At 40.7% G+C, this 25,262-nt stretch overlaps 1 protein-coding gene across 4 annotated transcripts in view; it reads left to right on the top strand.

Moving 5' to 3' along the window:
• The window catches only part of LOC110989541 (TGF-beta receptor type-1-like), a 53,440-nt gene extending 29,228 nt beyond the window's left edge, over window positions 1-24,212 (top strand). For all 4 annotated transcript variants that reach the window (XM_087135038.1, XM_087135037.1, XM_087135036.1 and 1 more), the window contains 6 exons: window positions 2,500-2,754; window positions 6,067-6,297; window positions 6,456-6,623; window positions 7,293-7,574; window positions 9,371-9,501; window positions 16,664-24,212. In XM_087135038.1, the coding sequence (XP_086991164.1) occupies window positions 2,500-2,754; window positions 6,067-6,297; window positions 6,456-6,623; window positions 7,293-7,574; window positions 9,371-9,501; window positions 16,664-16,789 (1,193 nt within the window). In that variant the 3' untranslated portion in view covers window positions 16,790-24,212. The remainder of the gene's footprint in view (window positions 1-2,499; window positions 2,755-6,066; window positions 6,298-6,455; window positions 6,624-7,292; window positions 7,575-9,370; window positions 9,502-16,663) is intronic.
• Window positions 24,213-25,262: the final 1,050 nt, after the last annotated feature.

Below are 25,262 nucleotides of genomic sequence, written 5' to 3'. Positions count from 1 at the left end.
ACGGTAATCAAGATACTCCCACTCAAGATCAAGAATTGGCACGAGGAATTATTCTTGCTGTATATTAGAGTTGATTTATTTCTATTTGAAATCAAGTTGAGAAATCAAAATTTAGGACTTTCCCAATATTGATTTTGGTTGACCAGTAATGAAAAAGCTTATGCTGTGATAATTGCAAGAACGAAAGTTCTGAGATGATAATGATATTGATACAACTTACGTTATTCGAATGGCAGAGACAGTAGGCAAAGGGATAAGCAAGAAGTGCAAAGGGATAAAGGGCACTGTGCAACGTGCTCTGTCTACAGAGTTCAGCTATGTAAAGACCACACAGTGAAACAGTTCAAAGACATGTAATAGTCGTTAAGTCCAAACATGAAACAGTTGTTACGCTTCATGCATGTATACAAGTCACATGACCAAACTTTCCACAAAACTTTCAAGACAATGCGACAAATAAAATCCTCTGTATGACGAGTTTTTGACCCGACTTGGAGCCCACGCTTGGCTCGCATGTACTATGAGGTAAATCTTTCAATGCGAACAGGCCAAAACTGTGCATAACAAGGGACAAACGAATGAAGCATCGCAAAAAGTTTAGGACAAAAGTTACGTTCTGACAGATCAAATTCTTGCTGGAGAGAGGCAGATCGTCATGTACGTCATGGCAAAGTATGTTGTGTAGGTGTACAAAAGTACGCTCATGTCTGGTACAAACTAATGAACTAAAACACGTTGTTGCAGACTAATATTAATGAGGATACAGTTAATTTATGATAACGACCATGAACAAGCACTGGGTGACTTTACGGAGAAAATACAACAATTCAAATATAATGTTGGGACTGTGTTGAGCGAGTAGGAACACTCGAGGTTTGTGAGAAAGCGCTTGGTGTGGAAACCTGAGAGAACCCTAGACTTGCCAAAGTCTGACCACCAGATCATTGCGCTAAGGGTAACAATGACCAATGATATAGGCACATGTAAATTTAGATTGCAAATCAATATGTTTTAAGTTGTTTCCAGAGCTCTGATATGGGCAGGTATTGGATTCCACAATATGGGACCGGAAATTGTGAAGGCTTTGTCAGTGAAGCTTTTTTTTCAGATATGGGTACTGAAATGAAAAACATGATTAAAGAGCAACTCGAAGGAAAAAATGTTTTCTCAGATTTTATCTGTTCAAATAAAATAGGACAGTGTCCAAATCGAATTGGACGATGTCATTCGTCTTCAGAGCTCAAGTATAACAAGCTAAAAAGGGCTTTTTTTCTGTTCATGCCAAGAAAACAGAGAAAACGAGGGGAACCCTCACCTTGTTTTCATAGTGGATAAATCCTTGTGCATGTCAAACATCGCATGTAGCCATTGTTTGTAGCCATTGTTTGGCATGCACGAGGGTTTATCCAATATACACAGGGTTCCCCTCATTTTCTCTGTTTTCTCAGAATGACACAATCTACATTCAGCATGTTCAGAATTTGCATCTTGGCATGAACAGAAAAAAAGCCCTTTTTATCTTGTTATAGTTGTTATAGCTCTGAAGACAAACGACACCGCGTTCGGTTTGGATGCTTCCATATTTATTTGAAGAGATAAAATCAGAGAAAACATGTTTTCCTTTGAGTTGCTCTTTAAATGAAGTTATTCTTTAGTGGTCATGTTGTGATGGGCTACTGTATGCCTGACTTAAATACTCCATCATTGGCAGAAAAGAGGCACATTGGTGGAATTGTTTCATCTTGGCCATGGCGCACACGCACAGACTGGTTTATTGCACATGTTCAGTGCAGCCCATGCCAAATGCACATAAACTTGTGCATATGTACACAGTGAAGTCCACCACCAAAGGACCATCGCTGCCATGTACATGTAAAAGTACACCATCTCTTGTTCCTGCACGGACCGGATGCTGGGCATTAGTTTACGGGCTTGGCATCCAAATGAGTAATGTTGAATGAGCTGTGTGCACTGTGTGGCTCTCTGGTACTAAACTTCGTAGTGCGCGTGCGTCAGACCTCAGTGGCTACAGTGTGCTCTGGCCGCGCCAATGAACAGAGTGCAGTGGCTGTGTTCTTGGTCTGAACTTGGGTACACTGGACAAGGATTGGTTGACTGATGCACGAGGTATCAAGTTTGCAGAGGTCTTTGTGTGCCCTGATCAATAAGTTTGCAGGCATATGCACAGGGAGGAGAGACAAAACACAAAGAAAAACTGAAAAATGGAGCCTCTCTCATTCCAGGAAATTTTATACAATTTGGACGGGAATGAGTTAAAAGTTTAATTTTTTAGATTGTTGATTTGGGAGGGAAAAATACATCTTTTCTGAATGTAATCATTTCTCTTTTTTCGAGGGGGTTTCATCATTTGAGTTTGTCATTTTGATTATTTTTCGCAGATGCCGGGTACTTTATTGTCTTTTCATGTTGGACTTGTTAGCACTGTGATTTAGTTACGCTGTGACAGAATGATGTAGTGGTGCTTTCTATTTGTGATAGACTTTAACAGCAAGCCGGACAGCAGCCCAATATCCATGGTCAACCTGTCGCTAGCCATAGCCATTCCAGTTACCATCATCTGCCTGGCGGCGTTCTTCCTGATGGCGGTACGCTGGTACCTGCTGCAGAAGTCGGCCCGCCAGTCCATCACGCGCCTGGAGGTGCCGCTGATATCTGGACAAGGCAGCCAGGTCATCCCCATGGGCTGGACACTGAATGACCTCCACAACACGGCCACGTCCAGCTCGGGCTCAGGTAAAAGAGAACTTTTGTTTGTGAGTTTTTTTAATTTTACAGCCCACAGAAGAGATACGTTTTCCAGAAGCTCTAAAGAAGTTCAGATACTTTACAATACTTCTGAACTATTTTTTGAAGTATCAAATCCGTGAAAACACACTGTATTGAGGGAAGTTTCATTTAACAGTGTGTGACTTGTCTCATAGCGATTGCGCGTCACTCTAAATCAAGCTTCCATGAACAAGACTTGAATCTCCCTTTCCTTGTGACTACATGAGATGCCCTGATCATTTGAAATGCCATTGAGTTCTTTTGATTCACATCCACCTCACTCACTCGCTTTTCGTCAACTTGAGGGTGTGGAGGCCAATTAATTACCGGTGCTGAGCTTGACAAGGCCATTTTGGGGATAAACAATTTCCGGTGCACCAGAGCGCCAGCAGTTTCTCTTCTGGTTACCCCTGACTCCCTATTTTTTGGGTCTACTGACCTTTCTGAATCCTGGAAATATTTCCACACTACAAGAAACAAAGGCACTTCCTTTGAACTTAAGCTTCCAAGAAGCATATTAGTCCCATGTATGCTATGCCTTCCTCAGTCTTGTCAAATTCTCCGAGATTTCTCGATTCTGAAGGATAAGGGAGTATTGCGGTTAACAACTACAAAATTTGTAAAAAAAAAGTGGTACATTAAGTGACCCCCCAAAAATTCTGATTACAGTCATACCTCATTCATAAAACGTCCTTCAGACTTTGCAAATCACCTTGTTATAACTGGAGCCTTGTGTTGTCAGGAATGGAAACTATGAAGAACAAAGGATTTGGACCTAATTTCTTTGTTGTAGGCACAGTATTTGTATCAATACGGTGGTCATCGATTGTGTGAGTTCTGGGTGCCTTTTGCTTTTGAATTTTTCAAATTTTTGTCACTCCTGCCTGTCCTGCTTTCTTGAGAAGGGTTCCAGTGACCTCTCGGTGGTAAACAGGTAGAAGATAGAGAGTTTGGGCTTGGGCTCTGGAAGTCTGCACAAAGACTCCTCACTCCAATAAAAATTGGTTACATGTGCTGTCATGTTGGTCCATTTGAGCATTGTTGCTTTGTACTATGGTGGTCAGAGGTACAGTGTACATGTAGTGAAAAGCAGACTGTTAGTCCAACATGTCCAAGCCTGACTTTAATTTCGTTTCCCGTTCATGTGCTTTACCTCTGCTGTGTGATGTCTTCCAACCTTGCTTAGTTTGTGTACTGTACCTCGAATGTGTCAAACAAAAATATGACGAATGCTCCCATATGAGAAAACATAAACCAGTGCCACTTTGAAATTCATTCTCCACTGAAGAAAAAACAGCAACTCTAATGTGCATTCCTTCCTGTGAATTACGAGAGAGAGTGATCAGTTGCTGCATCATTCATGTCAGCGGAAGGCTTACACTGGGATGTCATAATGCATCAATTTTGGCTGTTTCTTGGCTGTGGCATTTGTGTTGTCTGCCTACATATTTGTGCCTGACTCCCCGAAGTGACAGGATAAACTTTGATTCCATTGTCCACTCTTTGGCCCCATGAAACTGATTCATAAGTACATGTAGGGGGCATACTCATACATGTATATGGAGCCAGTCCCCTATTCCGATCATGGATAATTGCCGCATGGTTACGAGTCACGGCTTTTGCCCTTGCTCACTGAAATCAGTGTCAGCTCCTAAATCCAAAATGACACCATTTCTGTCACTACAGTGTGACTGCCTGACCCAGTTGTTCTATCTTAGGGAAGGAGGCGGAAAGAGGGGAGGGCTCAAGCTCCCCTGGGGTACAATACCATACACTCCCACAGTGCACGTATACAATGTATGTACATGTACAATGTACCGTAGTTGCTCAAAAATTATATTGGACTTGGCAGATTGACTTGATTAGAGCTACATACATGTAAGTACATGTAAATAACTCACAAAGTTGCAGTTTCTGTTGGATTGGGGTTTTTTTTGGAAAAAGTGTGTGATCCATGCATGTAAAATGCTTGTCAATACTTGAAATGATTAAAATGAAGTTAAGAATTGCTGTACTAAAACTCATTTTTTTAATTACGATGAATATCTGAAGAACGGGGCAGTACTCGTGAATGGAGAGAAAAGCTACAAGTACTAGATCAGTGACTTCCTATTTGCCAGGAAGGAGAAGACCACTGATCACATTGTAATTTGTTGGATTAGTCCAGTGGCCCAGTTATCATTTCAAGCCTATTTGATCTCTTTACAAAAACCCATGCTTTATAAGATCAAGTTTGCTGAATGCAAATCAGGTTAAACCCACATGTCAAAACATATTTTCAGAACTGTATTTTTTAAACCTTGTCTGTTTTGCGCCTTTTTTACTCCCAAGCAGCACGAAGTATAGGTTTTAAAGTTAAATGCGTAAAACTTTCATGTACCAAGCCAGATTCAAATACTGGTAAATGAAAATCACTGGTTTGTCCAGACCTGAATATCCAGGGAATACTTCTTGTACCAATAGCGGTACAGTACCTTTGAGACAGGCATATCTCTACATGTACGTCAACATTTCCAACCAGTAGAAGTTTCAAATGGTCAGGTGTTTTGACTTGTAAAAGCAACACAAAGTGAACTGAAGATTATCATCGCGAATACTTAACCCTAACGTTCCCCATCCCATCAATTTACAACAACAGAGGTTGTTGAAATTTGATGCGATGAGTTCTGTGTACATATGAGACCTGCTACACAAAGTGTTGGGTTATGGCAGGGTGAGTACTGTACACATGCAGTAACAGCGACGGGTTTTGACTGAGTGGATATGGTCGATATTGCCTAGTACCTGCTGCTGGGTTTTGGTGAATAGCGCTGCTGGTATGTGTGTGCCTGTACTTAAGGAGTCGAATAAATTGCTCCAGTGTGTTTGGTGACCTTGCTTTTTTAAGAAAAGTCAAAGATAAAACAAAGAAATCCGAGCCCCCCAAAACAAAGACAATTTTGTGTAGCCCTGCAGTTGTTGGATCTTGAAGGGATGAGTACACAGTGTTCCCATTCCTTATACATAGTATGTGACCAAGTATCCCCACTCAGCCAAAACCAACAGTTCGCTGTTAGGGTAAAATTGCATCTACATGTACAGAGGCCAAAAATGCAAGAACGCACATGACAAAGATAGAAACAGCCTACGTAGAAGACACACTGTTTTTGAAAATAATAGTCATTCAAAGGCAAACGAGGAGTAGCCAGCATTGCAGTAATGTTTGTACGTGGAAATGACTAGCAAATGAATATCCAGTATCAACGTTTCTCTTGTGTTTAACTTGCAATCGTTTGACAGGCTTGCCTTTGCTGGTGCAGCGTACCATTGCCCGACAGATCACACTGGTGGATTGCATTGGCAAGGGTCGCTACGGTGAGGTCTACAAAGGCCGCTGGAGGGGCGAGTACGTGGCGGTCAAAATCTTCTCCTCTCGGGAGGAGCGATCCTGGTTCCGCGAGGCAGAGATCTATCAAACGGTCATGCTGCGCCATGAGAACATCCTCGGATTCATAGCTGCAGATAACAAAGGTTTGTGTAATCTGTCGCTTTCACGCCTCCAAGGAAAAAATATTGCAACAGCAGAAAAGATTTTGCAAGCAACACTAAATTCTGTATATTTACTTAGATGAGTTGAAATTTGAAACAAAAATTTGTTATGTATTTTGTGTCTCGTTCCAAACCTGCAGACAGTGGTATGGTTACGCAGCTGTTGTTGATTACCGACTACATGGAGAACGGTTCCCTGTTCGACTACCTGAATATGACAACTCTTGACACGGCTGGGATGATCCGGCTGGCGTACTCGACAGCAAACGGTCTTGCACACCTTCATGTGGAGATTGTTGGAATGCAAGGTCAGTCCAGTACCCTCGGCCCCCTGCTATCATCTGTTCATGTTCCAGGGCTGCGAGTAATACCATTTGTACCAGAAATGTAATTAGACCAAATGTGCACCTACGACGTGGTGCATTTATCCGCTACAAGTCTTGTTCCAGATTGCTTGACTTTTTTGCCCCTCCCCCGTCCCGCCCTCTCACAGTTGGTCCGATGCCCACATGGTAACCTCCTTCAAAAAAACTAAACTCATTCAAAAGGTAGGGAGTTGGTCACGCGTAAATTTTGCGCATTAGGTTTGTGTGATTTTCTGTTGTTCCAGCTGATACTGCCATAAAGTAATTGCATGGTCTTGAAAATTTAAGTTTTTATATTGCAGGATTGGCCTTTAGACATTCACATTAGTATACTGCAGTACATTACATGTTATTCCCGAGGCATTTCGGAAGCAACCTATTCGAAGACTCTAAAATCCTCCATTTGGTAATTAGACTTTCAGATTCCTTAAATCCCGTGTAAGGTAATGCTAGTTTTCCAGTACATCCCACTCAATTTTAAAGACCTTTTTGAGGATGGCTGCAGATTTCGTTATTCCATCTCAAATCCATGCGCATTAACACAGATTTGAACAAGTCAGACAAAAAAGTGTTCAGAGAACCATCTTTGAATTTTGGTGTTTTGTTCCACAGGCAAGCCCGCTATAGCCCACAGGGACCTCAAGAGCAAGAACATCCTGGTCAAGCGCAACGGTCAGTGCGCCATCGCCGACCTAGGCCTGGCTGTCCGGCACGACTCTGAGCGTGACACGGTGGACATCGCCCCCAACAACCGCATTGGCACCAAGCGCTACCTGCCGCCGGAGGTACTAGATGACACCATCAATGTCAACCACTTTGAGGCCTTCAAGCGAGCTGATGTGTACTCACTGGGCCTGGTATTCTGGGAGATTGCGCGGCGGTGCTCCATAGGAGGTAAGGCAGTGTTAGTCAGTTGATATTACAATCGGATGCACATAAGATTGCATTGTATGTAAAGTTGGTATTGCTTACATGACTTGTGAGTTCCAGTATGATATCAAGTGGTTAAGGTAAGGGTGACGTAACCTGATCTTGTCAAAAGAACAGTTTTAGAAAGAGTTATTTTTTTATTCCAGGCTTTTAAACGTGTCTATAAGTCCATTTATTCATCTGTGATATCCTGTGCCAAATCAAAACAGGATACGTGTAACCGGAAAAGATGAGCTACATGTAGTCTGTCAAATACAATTCCAAACTTGTTTTGAAGATCCCATGATCAAACGCATGGCATGTAATAACGGTTTTTCAGCATCCTGCGTAGGACATACGTGTTACATGTGTGTGCCTTAGTTCTTGTGGTTGTTAGGTTCCAGTGTTGTTTCGTTGCACTACTTGGGTATCAAGTTTATGTTACGTTGTAAAGAGCCTTGGTGCAACCAAGCATAATTGTTGCCTTGGTTAATTCATGATCTTGGTGTTTCAACTGTCAGATTCCTTCAAATCGAGTCATTTGCTTAAAGGTGGTGTACACCATTGGTTTTTTGTCGTAGTTTCACAAGATTGGCTGATTACGGTGTGTAATATTCACTGCAACTTACATTCCACTCACTTGTTTCATGATTGAGTCAAGTGCTTTATGAAAAAACGAGAAAAACAGTGCGGCATTTTCAACACTTAAATTGAAGGTCCTGTAGTTTATGTTGCGTAAAATTTATGGGTTATAGGGCGTTCGTAGTACAAGCGAACATCGTCCGTGGGGTCAGGGTGGGAAACAAACATGACAGGTTCTCATTCCCTTAATAAAGGAGCGGTTTTCTTGGCCAGGAGTAATCAGTGAATTTACCTTGGAGTAATGCACCTCCCAGCATTGCGGATTCATGGAAAAACTTCATTCAGGAACACAGCAGTCGACTCGTGTCCGTAACATACACGTAGGCCGATACGATTACACACGTGCACCCACAATCGTGTTTATAATGACACTTTCATGTCAGTTCACACGTCGATGAAAGTCTAAAACACCATTCATAGTCAAGTCATTAATAATTATAAGTAAGAAAGAATTATGTCTTAAAACAAGGGAGGATTAACATGTAGAAATTGTACTTTTTGTTGACGAAATCATTGTGCTCTGAAACAGCCGCCATATTGGATCATACCATTATTATCTAGGGGTGGTTTTGGATTCGCAAAGTTTTCCGTTAAAAACCTATTCCTTAAATAAAATTCAACTTCACACTGATCCAATTCATTTTCTACTTTATGCCACTCAGGTTTCTATAATTTCAGTTCACAGTGTTTTTGGTGAAAGAATGTCAGTATATTTTTAGCTGCTTTTAGGTTTATCCGTTCATTAATGGAATCTCACAACATCTGCAAACACTACATATAAGAAATTTGGCGCCTGTTAAAGGATGTGATGTGCGAAGTGAAATTAACTCTATTACGATGATCGGCCGACCATCATAATAAAAGAGAACAAAATCTTTGTTTTTCTCAAAAACTACAGCATTCTGGGTGGAAATATTTTATAGACTGATTGAGACTGTTGTGTACATTCTTTGTGTAAGATCAGGATTATACGGTAGTCCTATTTTCGGGATTTTACCAATGGTGTACACCACCTTTAATGCACGCACCAGTTTGACCAGTTGGAATCGGAGCAAATGGCTTTGCCGAATCATACATCACCCAGGGTACATGTAGCTTCATTGGTTGATCTTTACATGGCTTTGCAACCCCCTTCATAGGTATCTATGAAGAGTACAGGTTACCTTACTACGATATGGTACCATGTGACCCGTCCATTGAAGACATGCGGAAGGTGGTTGTCAATGACCGGCAGCGGCCAACAGTTCCGAACAGATGGAACAATGTGGAGGTAGGTCATCCACCATGTAATTTTTTAGGTGTGATTTTAGAATAGGGAACAGTCTGAACAGAACTGTCATGCTGAAAGAGAAAGCTTTTAGAACAAACTCTAGAGACACATTTTTGGATTAACCGTAACCCCCTATGGACCATTAAAATCCCTACAGTAGCGGGTGTTGTTTGGCTTAAAGTACTCAGTACTGCCAAATACTAAGTAACACTCTGAGCCTGAAGGACCTAGCGCTACAAATTACTATTTCTGGCTAGGTTTATTCCGTTGTTACTCGTACAGAGAACAATGAAACCATGCATTCATAGTGCCACAGCACTGAATGGTACATTGTCTTCTCGATTGTGTTTTATGGCTTCAGAGAATAATAATGTCACGTTCTCTTACAAGTGACAGGGCTGAGTGCTACATTTTACTACTAGGTAGTGCTTTGTAGCATTCGGGACTGTTGGGGTTAATGGAGAAAATGGAAACGAAACAAGCTGGTATTAAAGTCTGTCAATTTTCAGCTTCAGTATAAACTTACTCATTTGTGACAGATAAAACTCTGACATTTTTACACTATGAAATGGCCGTCCCCAATTTTTTTAAAACTCAACCCTTCGTCGATTAACAATACATTGCGGTTGAAAGTGAACATTGTGAACAGGAAGGCATGAAAGGCATGGGATTGTTTTCCAGCTTGCGTGAAAAAGGTGTGATAATGGTTTTCTTCTCTTGGAGAAAAGGTTGAAAACCTTTTCCCACCTGTGGCATAAGGCATAAAAATCTTTTCCCACTTGCGTAGAAAACGTTTGCCAATTTTTCTCCACTTGTGTGGAAAGGTTTGAAAGTCGACTTGTGTGAAGGTGCGTGAAAATAGTTTCCCACTATGGGAACAGATTGTCACAGTTTGTGAATTATGAATCCCCCTTCCAAGAAAAATGTGTGAGGAGAATTTCTCATTCCCAGATTAACTGACAGTTGTCATGTACTCAATTTTTTTGGCTTTCTGTTGGTCAATAACTTTAAAAAAAAATTATGGTTTGGTATGTCCTTGTCTTTTTTGACCTGTAGAATGTTGATAAAGGCACAGACAATTACTGGTACATTCCATGCCGTAAAAGTCATCTGATGGTTTTTTTGGGGGGTCTGTGCCATCATCACATCTGATGGAGCATACCCACACATTCCTACCTACATGTACTCATCGCGTGATTTTTTTGTTATCGAAAACGTGCATGATAGCAGGTTTTTTCTTCAGAGATACTTTGTACTCTGTACTCTGCCAGCCATGGAGGACTATACCAGGGGGAGAAAAAACAAACTTAGGAATGGGGAGGGGAAATCTGAACACAGATGGAGTTTAGAATTCTGGGAGATTGTCTGTCTGACTGAGCTTTGTGTGTGCCCTCAGGGCACAAGACTAGAGGAAGCTGTATTTAAAAAGTAGAATCCTGAGGCTTGTGTGAAATTAGAAATAAAACCCAGCACAACGGTTTAGGATTTCTTCCGGGAAGGAAAAGGTGACAGGAAGTCGTCTCTTGAACTCCAAACACTCCGTCATTTAAAGCCGCAGCGTGGTATTAAAAATGCTCTTGAGGCTGTCACATCCCCCCCAGAAAAGAAATCCCCTAAAAAACCGGAATCATATTTTCCTCCTGCTGTTAGACTTGCTGAACCTGCCAGAAACTGTTTTCTGCTCTAGTGCTTGTTTTGACTTTTTTCTTTTTCACCGAGTTCCTTTTGATGTTGCTTGGGTAACTATGCATTTTTATATACATGTAAATTGTCTCCTAGTCTTGTTTTGAGTGAAATGCACTTACATGTAATAAGGTTTTTCCTGTTCCTGCTAATCTTCAGTTAAAAATGTTACAAAAGTCCCTTTTGAGGAGAATTCAGAACACCCACTCATATTTGTTTTTGTCTGGACAAGTGGACATCATAATTTCCCTGTCTAGACAAATGACTCAGCCCAGCTGTCTGTAATAGATAACATGGGAACAACGTGAACAAATCTGCCGTCTGGTGTTGAGAACAAATGGCTTGAGACTGCAGTTGAAATTCATGACTTTTGGGAACTGTCCGCGTCTATACTTAGATTCATCTATAACTTTTATTTGAAAGATGCATTGGGAAGGTAAAGATCAAAAGTGCAAAGGATTATGAGAGTAAACTGTCATGTTTTGAAGGCATCTGAATTTCAGAATAGTATAAGATGCTTTGTGGCTAAGTAAACAATACATTTATTTTAGACATTTGGGAGTTGGGGCTTACAAAATTATGATTACTTTGGTGTGAGAAAAACGATAGAGTACATGTACATGCACAGTAGGTGGGTGGACTGTGTACGCACGTACAAGTATGCAATGTGAAAGTGGTTCCTTGTAAAAGTTCACTGTATTAAAAGAGAACACTTGGGTACACAACCAGACATGCTGATGACACTGACCACAATAATTTAGCCTTTAATCAAGGTGATTGCTGCGAATTTTTTCAAAAGCCTGTGCCAGGCATGCACACAACTTGAAAAAAGACTAGCACATGATTCAGTTCACTATGGGCCACCACAATTGCTGTTACAGAATTGGTTTTTCAGGACTTTTGTTTTTCTGAACTTCTCTTACCGTTTTGGTTGAAAAATAACACAGATGATGCTACCTTGTTTCAGTCAATAAGATGGTGAAAACGCCTGATTGGGGTCGTCAGAATAACAGTTCTGCAAGTTAAATTTGAATAAAATCTGGTACACTGAGTTATCTGATTGCACATACATGTAAGCTGAACAATTTGAATTCCCAGACTAAAGACACTGTTGCTACATTTATACCTCTTGATTTGGGGCAAGCTTTTGCATAGCAACCACCATCTCTGGAATGGACTGGTGCAAAGCGTCTCTAATGTACGTGTACATAGCAACAGTCTTCAGTGTGGAGAATTCAAATTATGTTCACTTGAATTTAAAGAACTCAGTGTACCAGATTTCATTCAAATATAACTCGCAAAAGGCTTATTAGAGGGCACCATTGTGGTCACACCACGCTTGCTGATGATGGCATATGCCTCCCTGACCAATAGGGTGCTGTGATGTGACAAGACGTTCGTCTTCCTGTTCAATCACACCAGCTGGTTCCAAAGGATTAATTTGTTATTCCTGTTACATTGCTTTGAGTGGTTTGTTAATAGAACTGATCACATTTGAATTGTTCAAACTACTGCTTTTGGTCAGGGCATTCACAGAGGCAGACTGTGAGTAGTGTACGGTAATCTCTTGTGCCCCTTATGTTAGGGACGCACATCAAAAATGTGTTATACATTAACTTTTCTGCCAACGATTTCTGGAAAATTTATTCTCAACAAAACTTATGCTTATATTTCGCCCTCACACTGGTGTAAGTTGGCTACAGACTGGTTCTAGTTCATTTTGGGTTTTTGGTAAAAGCATATTTTAGGATGTGAGGGAGAGGACTTTAATAAAATTGGGTACCTTCATCTAAGTGCACAGATTTGATTTGATTTTTTTTTACATGATATTTGCAAACATTATAAACTTTGGTCAAGGTAAATCAAAACACTAATGGTCAAACTCTGTAACTGACAAGGAAGAAATTACTTTCAATTTCGTGAAAGCAGAGAGTTGAATTAAGTGTGAGGGATGGAAAGTGTTCTGCATGAGGGACGGAAATGTGAGTCTTTGTGAAAAACAACAGCTGATGAAATATTTCACCATACATGTAGATGCATTGAAGGAATCCCAACTGGTGTAGAAGTAGCTACTAAGAAATAAATTGACTTTATTTCAGATATTTATTGAAGATATAATGATGAGCCCTCAAAATAAATGTGAGGGACGGACAGCATCAGCGTTAGGGACAGACATTACAACCAATTAAGTTTCAACAAAGTTTTGTTAGTTTGCTTTCCACCTTGTGGGACCATTCCACTAGTCAGGATGGATGCAACCTGACAAAAAGACTGGGTGGGTTGCATTTCCTACGGAGATTTCTCCTGATCAGGAGAACACCACATGAACATGTACAGGTACCTTTAAAATGCTGAACGTTGGATTTTTGTCGACTGCAGTTGACGCACATGGGAATTTTTCATGTTAAAACCGTTGGGATGGAAGGAGAAAGTTGGACCTTCCACACACCTTTACAGTCTTTGGGTCTGCAACATCAAACCCAGCAAGTGTGGCTTACAGGTCATGATGCTACTGGCCTGAGAAGTATTGTAGGGGATGGACATGATTGAAATGGTATAACTGTAGGCAGTAAAAGCCGAGATGGAAACAATTTTGTTTGTGAGTAGTGATTAATAATTATCAATAGATGGGGGACATTTTATTGCCATTTGATTTAGTGTGTGTCTGGGAGAAAATGTCTTTATGCTCATTCACGAGAGACGGTCAAAATTACAAATGGTGCCCTCCTGTTAACAACTGTTGGGCATTCGGTTTAATCCCACCTTGTGTTTACTTTCATGTATTGACATGAAAGTTGTCAATATGCAAACAGTTTCAAGTCTTGAGTCCTACTCTTTCCTGAATTAGAAAACCTGCTTTTTAGAATGAAGCTTCTGTCTGTCCCTCACATTTCATAATTGTTAGTGCTATGTTGAAGGCAAGGCATGTTCATGTATTAATTAGTAGGGATTTTATTAAAATTCCTGTGAAGTTTAGAAAAATATAATTCTTTCTCAGTGACATGAAACACTTTTTAAGAGTTATCGATGGATTTTAATTTTTTCATTAAATGTCACCTAGTTTTGGATCACCCCCAATACTGTACGCACCACTTTCATGGATTACTCTTGTACCTAATGACTAAAGGCTATCGATTGTTCCAAAAAGCTATCAAATTGTTTGCCTTAAGGTTGTGCCCGTGTTGTTTGGCCAAAGTTGCACAGACACACCTTGCTTATTGTGCTTGCGTTACAAGCACAGCTGTAAAGAGTTATTTTAAAAAATAAAGATATATGTCCACCTGCATTCTTTTGTTTACAAACCATCGGTTACTATGATTGTTATACATACATGCATTGGTTACCATATGTTTTGTCTTTTGGTGGTCTAGAAACCCTTAGTACCAGTACATGTACAAGTATTGGTATTTTTTTATGCAACTGGCACTACTCGTGAATCTCAGAAGTCCCCTCTGATTAGTGTCAACAAGAGTTGAAGCAGTTTGGCACAGTATGTCAGTCAAACGAGAGACTACATTGATTTAGCAGACTGTCACCTCTGGCCCTCTGTCTGACCTGCTTCCCAGCACAATTGTTTTTTAACTTAAAGACTGAGTTTCATGATGGTTAAATCTTCCTCATGGAATGTGACAGCTCTCACCTTTTCTCCGAGTTTCAGGTTTTGAAATTTCAAAAGGTTATCTTTGTCAAAAGTGCTTGACTCAACGTCACACAAGCAAGAAAGAAAAGTGTGCTGGACACAGAAGGAATGGGAAATTCAAGAGGTGGTAACTTAAGGTTTTAACCAGATGTACCTTAAAAGTCTATAAAACCTCATTAAACCTGGAGACACGTGTAAACCCACCCCCACCTCATTCTCTTCCGAGGCAAACTTTTCTGCATTTGGCAGCATTCCGTTTCCTAAAATTACCCCATGCTGACAGAAATCTATTTCATAGTACATTCTTTCTGGGCGTTCACATACTTGAGCATGCAGGATTCTTACTACGATTTATGTCTTACGGTCGTAGGGTCACCGAGGCAGCTTCATCAGGGTTTCAGATCTCATGCCAAAACTTATCCTTCTATTTGACCCCTACGAACACCACATACATTATCACACACCCTGCAGGGGCACATACCGAAGACAAACACAGTCATAAATACAGTAATTGGAACACAATGCATGGGTGTATTGCAGTATCACTTGTTGCCTCGCCAGTTCCAGGGTAACCTGCAAAAGAAAAGGGCCACTGTGATAATGTTGCCCTAAGGGTTATCTTTCACACTTCAATCCCACTAAATAATAGGGGTGGAAATCAAAAAGTTTAACATTGAAGGTACCAATGCAGCATTTGTCATACGCACAATCCGTCGTTACTTGGCAACTTGGCCCAGAAACATTTAAAACCTTCTGGGGGGGGGGGGAGCTAGATCCTGCCACTTTACACGTGCTTTAGGTGCTAACTGCAAATCAGTCACCACAACCCACTGTACCCTTATACAAGTACATGCACCTGTACATTTAGGTGCCCATTTTTATACCCTCTCAGTGAGGCTCATGGGTGGCGAAGAAACGCGCCCAAGGTCACAAGGTACTTGTTTGCCTATCACTGATGTGCAGTCCCTGACCCTAGAGTCGGGAATCAAAGATCCCATTTCAGGACTTGAATTTCAAGGGTTGGGGGGGCACTGCCATTTTGGCTTCAAGAAATGGGACATGTCATAAGGGGCACCTCGGCCAATAACAGGGGCAACAAGGCCAACATTTCTACAAAGGAAAGGCGCTGAGGCCATGGTGTTAAATTTCTGCAAAACGAGTATAGAAACTGGAAAAATGAAAAATGGTGTTTAATGTGCTTAAGCTGTCATGTTTAAATGTTTTATAAAAACCCCGTAATCACTCCCAACATTTCCTGTGACAAAACATCATATTACATAATGAAACAGGCACATTTTCTAACAAAGGATTACTTAATTTTAGAGAAAATTGATTCAGACATTTACAAACGAATTCCAGTGAATTAAACCATAGATTAAACAAAGCCACATGTTTTGCTTCAATTTTGACGCATCTTTTTCAACTGCAAAGTGCGATCTTACCAACCATGTGGCGTGAAGATGGTTGCGTACCGGTAGACCGCAACACAATGTGAATGTGAAGTTGGAAACTTAAGCGAAATACATTGTATACATACCGTATTGTTTCAAAGGGCACCACTGCCAGGAAGAATAGGGTACATGGCCAGTTTGGGCCGTGGACAAAGTGAAACTTTCAGGGCACCGCGGCCAATTGTAAGGGCACCGACTGCCATGGCCGTGACGTGACGGCTGTGGTGAAATACGAGCCCTGATTGTCATTTGGCGCCATGTTTAGATACAAGCGTACTTGTTAACTTGCTGTTTAAAATCATGCTTTGGGCACACTTTTCTCGTAGTAGAATCTTTCCTGCCATTCTCTGTGGTAAACCTAATTTCCTCCCTCTTTTTTCTCCCAAAGCCGCTGCGCGTCCTGGCCAAAGTCATGAAGGAATGCTGGTACCACAGCGCTGCCGCCCGCCTGACGGCACTCCGCATCAAGAAGACCCTGGACAACCTACGGGTGGCTGAGGACGTCAAGTTATAGAGCCATGGTCCAAACCAGATGGGAGAATTCTGACGGCGATGCACTTCTTCGGCCCTGTTTTGTTTTTGTTTTTTCCCTCTGGAAGAAGATAAAGTGCGATCAGACTAAACTGAAAAAGTCAACGCACAACGTGATTGGTGCGTGCAGTTGCAAATCTAAAAAGAGGGGGAATATTGCAGGAAAGACTAGAACTGTGGATTTGCTGACGCAGTGACAACAGGTGGAGCCATTTTCCTTGTTGATTTGCCGAGCAATCTTTGCATGGAATCAATTTGTGATGGAAGCACAGGAAATATATCCCAGTGCACAAGTGGGATGAGTTTTATCATTCTCCAGAGAATGAACGAGGGGGGCTTGAATCGGCCTGTCCAGTTTGACATCGCAGCACTGGTATCAACTACGACTTTTGTGGAGGGTTTGGGAAACTGGATCTCCTCACATATTTACTCTTCACCCTTTCTGCAGTCACAAGGTTTTTTTTTCCTTCTTTATTCAACAAAAGCTTTGAACACATTGTGATCTGGATATGCATGTATGTATGTAGTTTCCAAGTTGATTTGAGGGAAATAACAGTCCGTCTGCGTTGCTCGAGCCTTTAGCATCCCTTCAACAACCCAGTAGAAATCAAGCTTTGGAAAATTGAGACTGAATCCCCTAATCGGTGAGGTTGGAGTAGAAGCTGTGCTATATGCTCTTCCTTTTTAACAATTCAAGCATCACCCAAGGAAAGTGTACCATATTGTATATAGAATCTTGAGGATTTTCTTAAGAAAAATTCCTAATTTCATTTTATCTCTGGCGTTAGTCTGTATAATGTTTAGCAAGTAGGGGCCAATTTCTTGGAGATGGAAGCAGTAAAATACGTCAAGCACAGATGGCATTGCTTGGCAACAACACTATCGAACATACCATAAACTGATCGGCATGTACGCTGCTCTTGATTGATTCTCAGCTGACTTGCCAGAGCTTCCGCCGTCACTGTTCCATACAGTTGAACCTTAGAGGCAAATGCTGACGGAGACTTGGGCAGTGTGTATCTCAAGGCCAGTTCACACAGCCGGCGAATGCGGAAGCGTAGCGAATTCTACGTCATAAAATGTTTGCTGCAAATTTGGCTTTGAGTTGAATTGGTGCAGATTCGCCACGTGAATTTAGTCCAGTTTCATCATGAAATCACCGTTATATTTGCTATGATGAACGGATTCCAAGATTTCCAATTTCTGGAATCCTTAGGTTCTTCTTTGTTTTTCCACAAAGCCATCATTGTAACAAAATAATTTGTCTGGTCCCTGCAACTTTGTCATAGGGAGAGTCGACTTTATTTGATCCGTCGATGCCGGAGTCTGTTTGTCTTTGTTTTCATGCCAATTGTGAACTGGCCGTCAGATTGATTTTTTTTTCTTTCCCCCCTCTTAAAATGTTCTGACTGCCTAGCTTTGACTTCAGAGAGAAAACTAAAATGAACAGTTGGTCAAGGACTTGAAGTTGCTTGGACTATTGTCTAGGCAGCCTGACAGGGTTGCGTCTCGATAGATGCCATGAGGCAGACGTATACCCCTGCCATGGATCCTCTGCTGCACGGGTTCTCTGGACAGAACCTTGTCAGGTGGTGTCAACCAGCATTTGTACGTACAGTATCAAGCAGCATATTTACAATATACGTATTCATCTGCATTCGTATAGATCTGCATGTGTTTAGACTTGGCCACATTCACTAGTTAACTATCTCATTTTGAACTCTTTTATATGTACATAAAAAGAAGAGGAAAGTTTGCATATTACATTAATGTCAAGTTTTGTACGACATTCTCGTGACTTTTTTGGGTCAAGTTCACACTTGCAGATCCAGTGGTTACTGCGGGTACACACAGGCATGAAATGGAGCATTGTCGTTAATTGTAGTTTGATTTGTTTTGTGTATGAGTATGTTTCCCCATGAGTACCTCATTGCTTTGTTGTAAGTCATACATGTGTACATGTACCTCAAATGTCAGGGCATGATAAAACTTTGGATATTTTCCTGCTATGGGAGACTTTGAAATAGTTGGTGGTGGCGAACCCACTGGTCCTGTTCACCTTTCTGAGCATTGATCGTGTTCTGGGCATGTGTGTACAGTTCTGAGCACGTGCAGTACTGTGAAAAACGACCACTTTGTCTGCTGCCACCAGCTTCTCAAAGTCTCTTGCTTGACTGTAGTGCATCGTTTCCAAGGTGAGTCACCCACCATAGATTTCAGTTCAAACAATTATGCGTAACTGGAGGCCTTCCAACAAATGAGGGCAATATGTTCTTTTCTCCTACAGTCCTTGAAGATGCACCATCTGTAGTACCTGGTTGAGTTTGAATGCGGGTTTGTTTGATACCCCAGGCTTTTTAATTAACCTGAAGTAACGGTGGACATAGTAATGCCTGTTGTGGGTGTGGCCTAACTTGATGGGCGTCACCAAAAAAGAGTCGGGACTTGCAAGGCTCTTGAATCGACCTAAGCCACAGGCGGCCATCTTACTGTGCCAAATACAAAGGTGATTGGTGGCTCATGGGCTTTGTAACTGTTGTTGCTACAAATAGTTTGGTTTTATGATGACAAACCAAGCTTTGTCTCAGCATTTTATTGGCAAGGTAAGATTGTCCTGTGTGTTTTCACTGACCTATTTGTGCCTATTAAGGGCACTGTGAGTCCAGACTTGTTTATGACATCCACGCCTAACAATAGCATTAGATATTGTGAATTGAGGAGGTTCATCCGAAGCATATTCAGGGATGTACATGTTAGTCTTGCAATAGCTCTATTCCAAGCTCCTCCGTTAAAAGTTTTAAAACAGGTTGGCCCACATACGTGTAAACTCTTCTTGTCTGTAACACAAAACACAGAAAAAAGACAGGCAGCCACATTAGCAGTGTTACCCCCAATGTTTAAACATTCTTATAAGAGAGTGAACCAACAGAGAACGTTACGTTCTCATAAAATTGCTGCATGGGTTCCTCTTGACAGGCAAAAAATTGACAGACCAAATTTCACCTGTCAGTTTTGACATCAAAATGGACATTTATTTTCATTTAAAAACTACTCCTCGGGGTTTAATCCAATTTCAGCCTCCATGGTGATATGTACGAAGAATATGTTTTGTGTTCTCAAAATGTGGCTAAAATGTGAAACCATCACGAAAACACTGAATGGGACAGTAATTTTCTGTTACCCTTCACTGTGCTCATGTGTCATGCCAGAAATTCCAAGCAAAAACTTCAAGTTGAAGAGCCCACTTCAATCCTTGTACTGTAAATTGGTCTAGAAGTCTTCAATGAGGTGAAAATCACTCTGTACAAAAAGACACGCCCTGCAAAAAAACTATAGGTATTCAAGCATTGGTGAGATACTTCACTTAGGATTCAATGGTGGGCTGGAGACATCCAAACCCCCCTTCCTCTTTCACACTGGACAGATAGGAGTTAAAACCACTTGTAGTCGTACCTACAGATGTCATTGGCTTTCCATGTTTCAATTCTGTTGGACTTCTCAACATTAACAAATCAACACAAAGTCCAAGACCCTCTGGTTGCTATACAAATGTTCGCACATCCCATGGAATTAGGGTTAATATCCAGGGCTTAAAAATTACACTGCCAATCACTTTGTTTTCTGCCATCAGTCTCCGTCCATTTCTTCAAGGCTGTGTCCAGTTTCCTGGAGTTGCTCAGCGGAAGGCATTGCTTGGCAGATTTTCCTGTTAAGCAAAAATAAGCGGATAACCAATTTGAGCTAAACACAGTGGGTGTGGCATTTTAGCCAGAGACCTGTTCATGCTAAGCCTATATTTTTAACAACTTAACAATTTTCCCTGGTTAGTAAATGTCATTGACATGGAAAAACTTCAAGAGCAAAACATTGTAAAAAGAAATACCAACACAAGAATAGAAATCTCCCCATGTATGCAAGACATAGCATGTATACTACGCTTCAGAATAGTGTTTCTAATATTATGGCGACTCCATAGCCTGCCGTTAAAGGCAAATTCAACAATCTCTACTTACTAAAGACCTCATGTTCTGCAGTGCTGCATAGTTATTTGTTTCCTCTGCTTCCTGACCAGACTCGCTAGAGTCTTCTATTGACAGCGTCAATAATGATGGGCACCACCTTGTCTGTGTGTGTGCTTTGCTATGGTGCTGAGTGGACCTTGTGGTCCCCACTGACTCCATTGGAGTGATCAAAATGCAGCATGGAGGGAACTACATTTTCAAAGCCTGATTTATACCTGGGTTTTTTTGGGGGGGGGGTTGAAAATCCTTTGACTTGTTCAAAACTAAAGTTCCTGGATTCTGGACGGTTAACCCCAAAATACATATGCAATGGTCCAATTTCCATCAAAGTGCATGTACAATTTGTACCCTAATGTACAATGTATGTGAAGATCCATTCAAAGTTAATGTCAGATATGACCACTGAGAAAGTGTGTCAGGGAACCAGTGGATGTCATGGTACCTGATGCACATTCAGAGAGAGGCTTTGCTTGTTCTTGCTTTTCGAATCAACATTAAATGTGAACATTATTAAGGAGTGCCTCATGTCCATGAATGCCGGTATGAAGACTGTACATGGATACCGTACTGCCTCAAAGTCAAATCTCTGTGCACATTTGAATGGATTTGGGAATGCAAGACAGATGCCACTAGGCTATATCAAAAATTCCAGGCTGCGGGTACAAATAACACAGTGCCAATGGGAGCCACTGCCTTGCGGCTACACCCTCTTCCCATTGACTTGCTATTGTCTGCCGCAGCTAGTTGGTTCGGACACAACTTTCGTTTACATTGGGGGCTGGAAAATGTGCAGTACGGCAATTGTGCTGGACAGATTGTTGCCAGTTTGGGGAGATAGCAAGCATTTCACTGAGATGGGAGAGATTGGCCAAAGCGGAAGTGTTGACTTTCCTGCTCTTAGTGTAAATGTTTCTCAACCAGTGATTGCAAATTTGTGCTGATGGGGGGGGGCAAGATAACAAAAAGCCTCAAATTGCCTGGCTTTGGAAATTTGAAAAACAAAGAAAGTTGGTAAGTTTAGAATAACCTCAAAATATAGATTTGTTTGTTTTCAAAATCTTTCCACCAGTAAGTGAAGGGGGTTCCTAACAGCCCGTCCCCTCAGTCAAAAAGTGTGGAAGGGATGCCAGCGTTGCACACCCATGGGGTTCGCATTTTGAGAAATCTGTTGTAAATTCAGGTGTTCCTTTTCAAAAAAAATGAAATCAAGGGATGTTTGTCTGATACCTCAATATCTAATATACCTCAGCTGATTCATGCTCAGAAAAATCCAACAATTTGTACAAATGTGTACATTTTTAAAACTTTTATTCTAGATATGTGGAATATGTTTTTATTCCATTAAAAAATAGGAAAAGGCCAAATAATGTTGTTGAGCTCTTTAAGTTTGGGGGATGAAAGAGTAAATTGATGTTTTGTTGGGAGATGCTAAGTATGTAACAAAATCACCTGCTAGTCATGATCATTGTAAAAACAACAGTAACCTTGAAGATGTTGGATAATCAGTGATAAATGTCTATGATAGGGTCAACAGCTTCATTGTCATTTAGACATTTCTGTGTCTTCTGAATATGTGTAACATTGAAATTGGCGTAATGATTGTATTGCGGTTATGAGTGCAGTTTTGTAAAATGAAAACCTTGCTGCTCAGTTTGCGAGAAGTTTCAAGATTTTTTTGTAGGGTAATGTATAATATGAATTTTGCTTGACGTTGCTGCAGTTAATTGACGTTATTGTTAATCCTTTTGTTACTCCTTGTTTTTAGTGATTGTGGTATATCAAAATCAGGCACTTTTGGACAAAGGTCAGAAGTAAAATGTAAACTATACTGTTTCAAATGCTGCTTTTTTGATATTCCAAAATTTGGAAGTCGTACTGAAATTTCAGTTTGAATCTTTTGCAGATCATTTTAAACATTGGTAGTATCAAAAATGTGCAAAAATCTTAGAACATGAAATTAATCTGTGTCATTTCCGACTTTCTCCACATTTAGCTTTGCCCAAATTTGCCTGGTTGTGACAAAATCATGTCTTGTCTTCAGAAATCGTGTGGTGAAGCCAGATTTTGCATGGAAAAAGTAGACAGTGCTAATCCACACACTGTACATGTCACTTAAAATATGATGGACTGTATTGTCCGTCAGTAACAGGAGATTGACGTCACAGTCATCTTGGCCTTAACCAAAACAAACCCTTTGGTGACAAAAGGAATTAGATTAGCCAGTGATGTCTGTCACGTACTAGATTAGGCTCTTAATTTCTCATTCACTGGAACCTGTTCAAAGGCCGGATGGGACGTGAGCTATTTTGTAATTTCTCCCCAAAAAGGAATGGTCCAAGGCTGGCTTGGAGGAAAATTTATAATGAGGTTCCACATTCAGGAGAACCTAGATCTGTTAACAGTACGTCCCTTTGAGAAGAAAAAGACTCCCCCCCACCTGCCCATTAAAAAAATAAATAAAACTTGAAAATGTCTGAATTCTGTAGATTGCTTACTTAATGGGGATTTTAAAGAGCTTTAGTCTCCAGCCCATGGTCCCAGCTTCTCCTCAAACTTGCTTGCCTCAGCCCAGATTTGCCATAGTGTTTGGCACCTGTTACATCAAGTTGTTGTTACAGGGTGCCATTGTTTTTCCCCATGCCAGTCTTTGACAAGATACAGGCATGACATTAAGTTTTGGGTATTTCTTGTTTAATTTAAAACCCTCAGACAGTTAAGTCAGAAAGATCAGAATAAACAAGCCTAAAATATATAGTCACAGGTGGTTGATATCAAAGATTAGGCCATTACCCTGAAGTAGTTTGCAGGAGTTACATGTAGCCTCGTCAGAAGGACTGTATTGAGCAAAATTAAACTTGCCATTGTTTATGTACCGGTACTTCGCTGCATATTGCTTGCGCTACTGTCTTAGTATTGTGGTCTAGTTCATCACAAGTCCTCAAGTCACAAGCATTTCACGGAAAAGCATTCCTTTTGTCGGTGTGCATCCCCAATCACAAAATGAGGGGATGGGCGTTTGGGACTTGGTCTGCTGGGACGATATAAAATCAGATATTGCAATATGAGACTTGTGAAGAAATTGCCAGGCAGGCACAAAATGACCTGTGACTGACAAGGGATTGACTGTAGTCACAGACTTAATTACAATTTTGCTATATGAATTTGTTTATCAGCAAGACAAATGTAAAGGACTTTTCGTAGTCGATGGAGTTGGCCATTGGTTTGTGGACTTGTGACTTCTGTGGTTCTATTTAAAGTGGATATTTTAGCTATTGAATTTATTGGAAGTCAAGCATGGGATGTATTATGACTGTAAATAGCATCTCTTGTAAACATAACCAATTGTTTCATTTGTTCAATAAATAATTGTGTACATAACCAAAATGTTTCCTGCAGCCTCTCTGTTGTGTTGTCTTAGCCAATTCTTTACAGCTTAACAAAGTCTTGAAAATTTGCTGAGCCAAAGTTCATTAAAAAAAAATGCACTTGAAGCACTTGCTCAAGATGAAGTATTTACAGAGTTACTACCCAAGGTATTAGATATTGACTAAACTTGAAAATTACCAACAGGACAGATAAAAGAAATCTCGAAAGTGAAATCATATTGCAAATTGCATGAGGGTAAAATTTGAGGTACTGGTTTAGGATTAGGAAATTTGTGCATTTATGAAAGCGGCAGTGCTAATTATGATCAATATGAAAAACATGGTTTGAAAGAAGACCGGAAGTGATTTTACAAAGAAAGAGTTTTAAAAGGTAAATCTAATATGAGAACAATTAAGACACAAAACTTGTCAGGAATTCTTTTTTTAGGTAGTATGGGAGGCGGGCCAATCCAGTGTTTTCCACATTTTAGGGCATAAGAATATGCATGGCTTTTAGAAAATACACGTACATCTGTATGTTCATATATCCATTTGATGCTGAAATCTTGAATATGTTGGGGGAAACTAAAATGAAGTGGAACTCCAAAAAGATTTGCTCATGCTTTCTCATTTTTGTTTCTATTTTATGGTTTTGTTTCATGTTACACTGGGTGACCATTTTTTATATTAAATTTATCTTGAGTAGTTTAACTCGGCAATACTCAAAGAAGCATGACCAGCATTACTTCTTCATTGGTTTGGAAAGTTCACGTGGATTGTATCAATGTAGTCACTCCTCAAGATGCTGTTTTATTCCAGACGTGCATTTGCTTTTCCTGCACTTGAACATTTAGAACTAAAATTTGACTTCATGGAGGGGGCAGGGCTTACAACTATTTAGCAGATCTGTCTTATTTTGCAGGAAAGATTAACATGGCTTTTCACTTTCTTTTCCTAGTCATGGAATGGAGCCACTCATTTTCCCGATCATATTTATTACATCAGGCAAGTTCTATAGATCACAATGTCGTCCGGGAGTCTGGTTGTTTCTTGATCCACGTGTCTGGTG

This window comes from Acanthaster planci, linkage group LG03 (genome assembly GCF_054643075.1).
Source record: "Acanthaster planci isolate LZ-2023a linkage group LG03, COTS_SCS, whole genome shotgun sequence".
NCBI lineage: Eukaryota > Metazoa > Echinodermata > Asteroidea > Valvatida > Acanthasteridae > Acanthaster > Acanthaster planci.
This window is presented reverse-complemented; position numbering and strand designations above follow the sequence as displayed.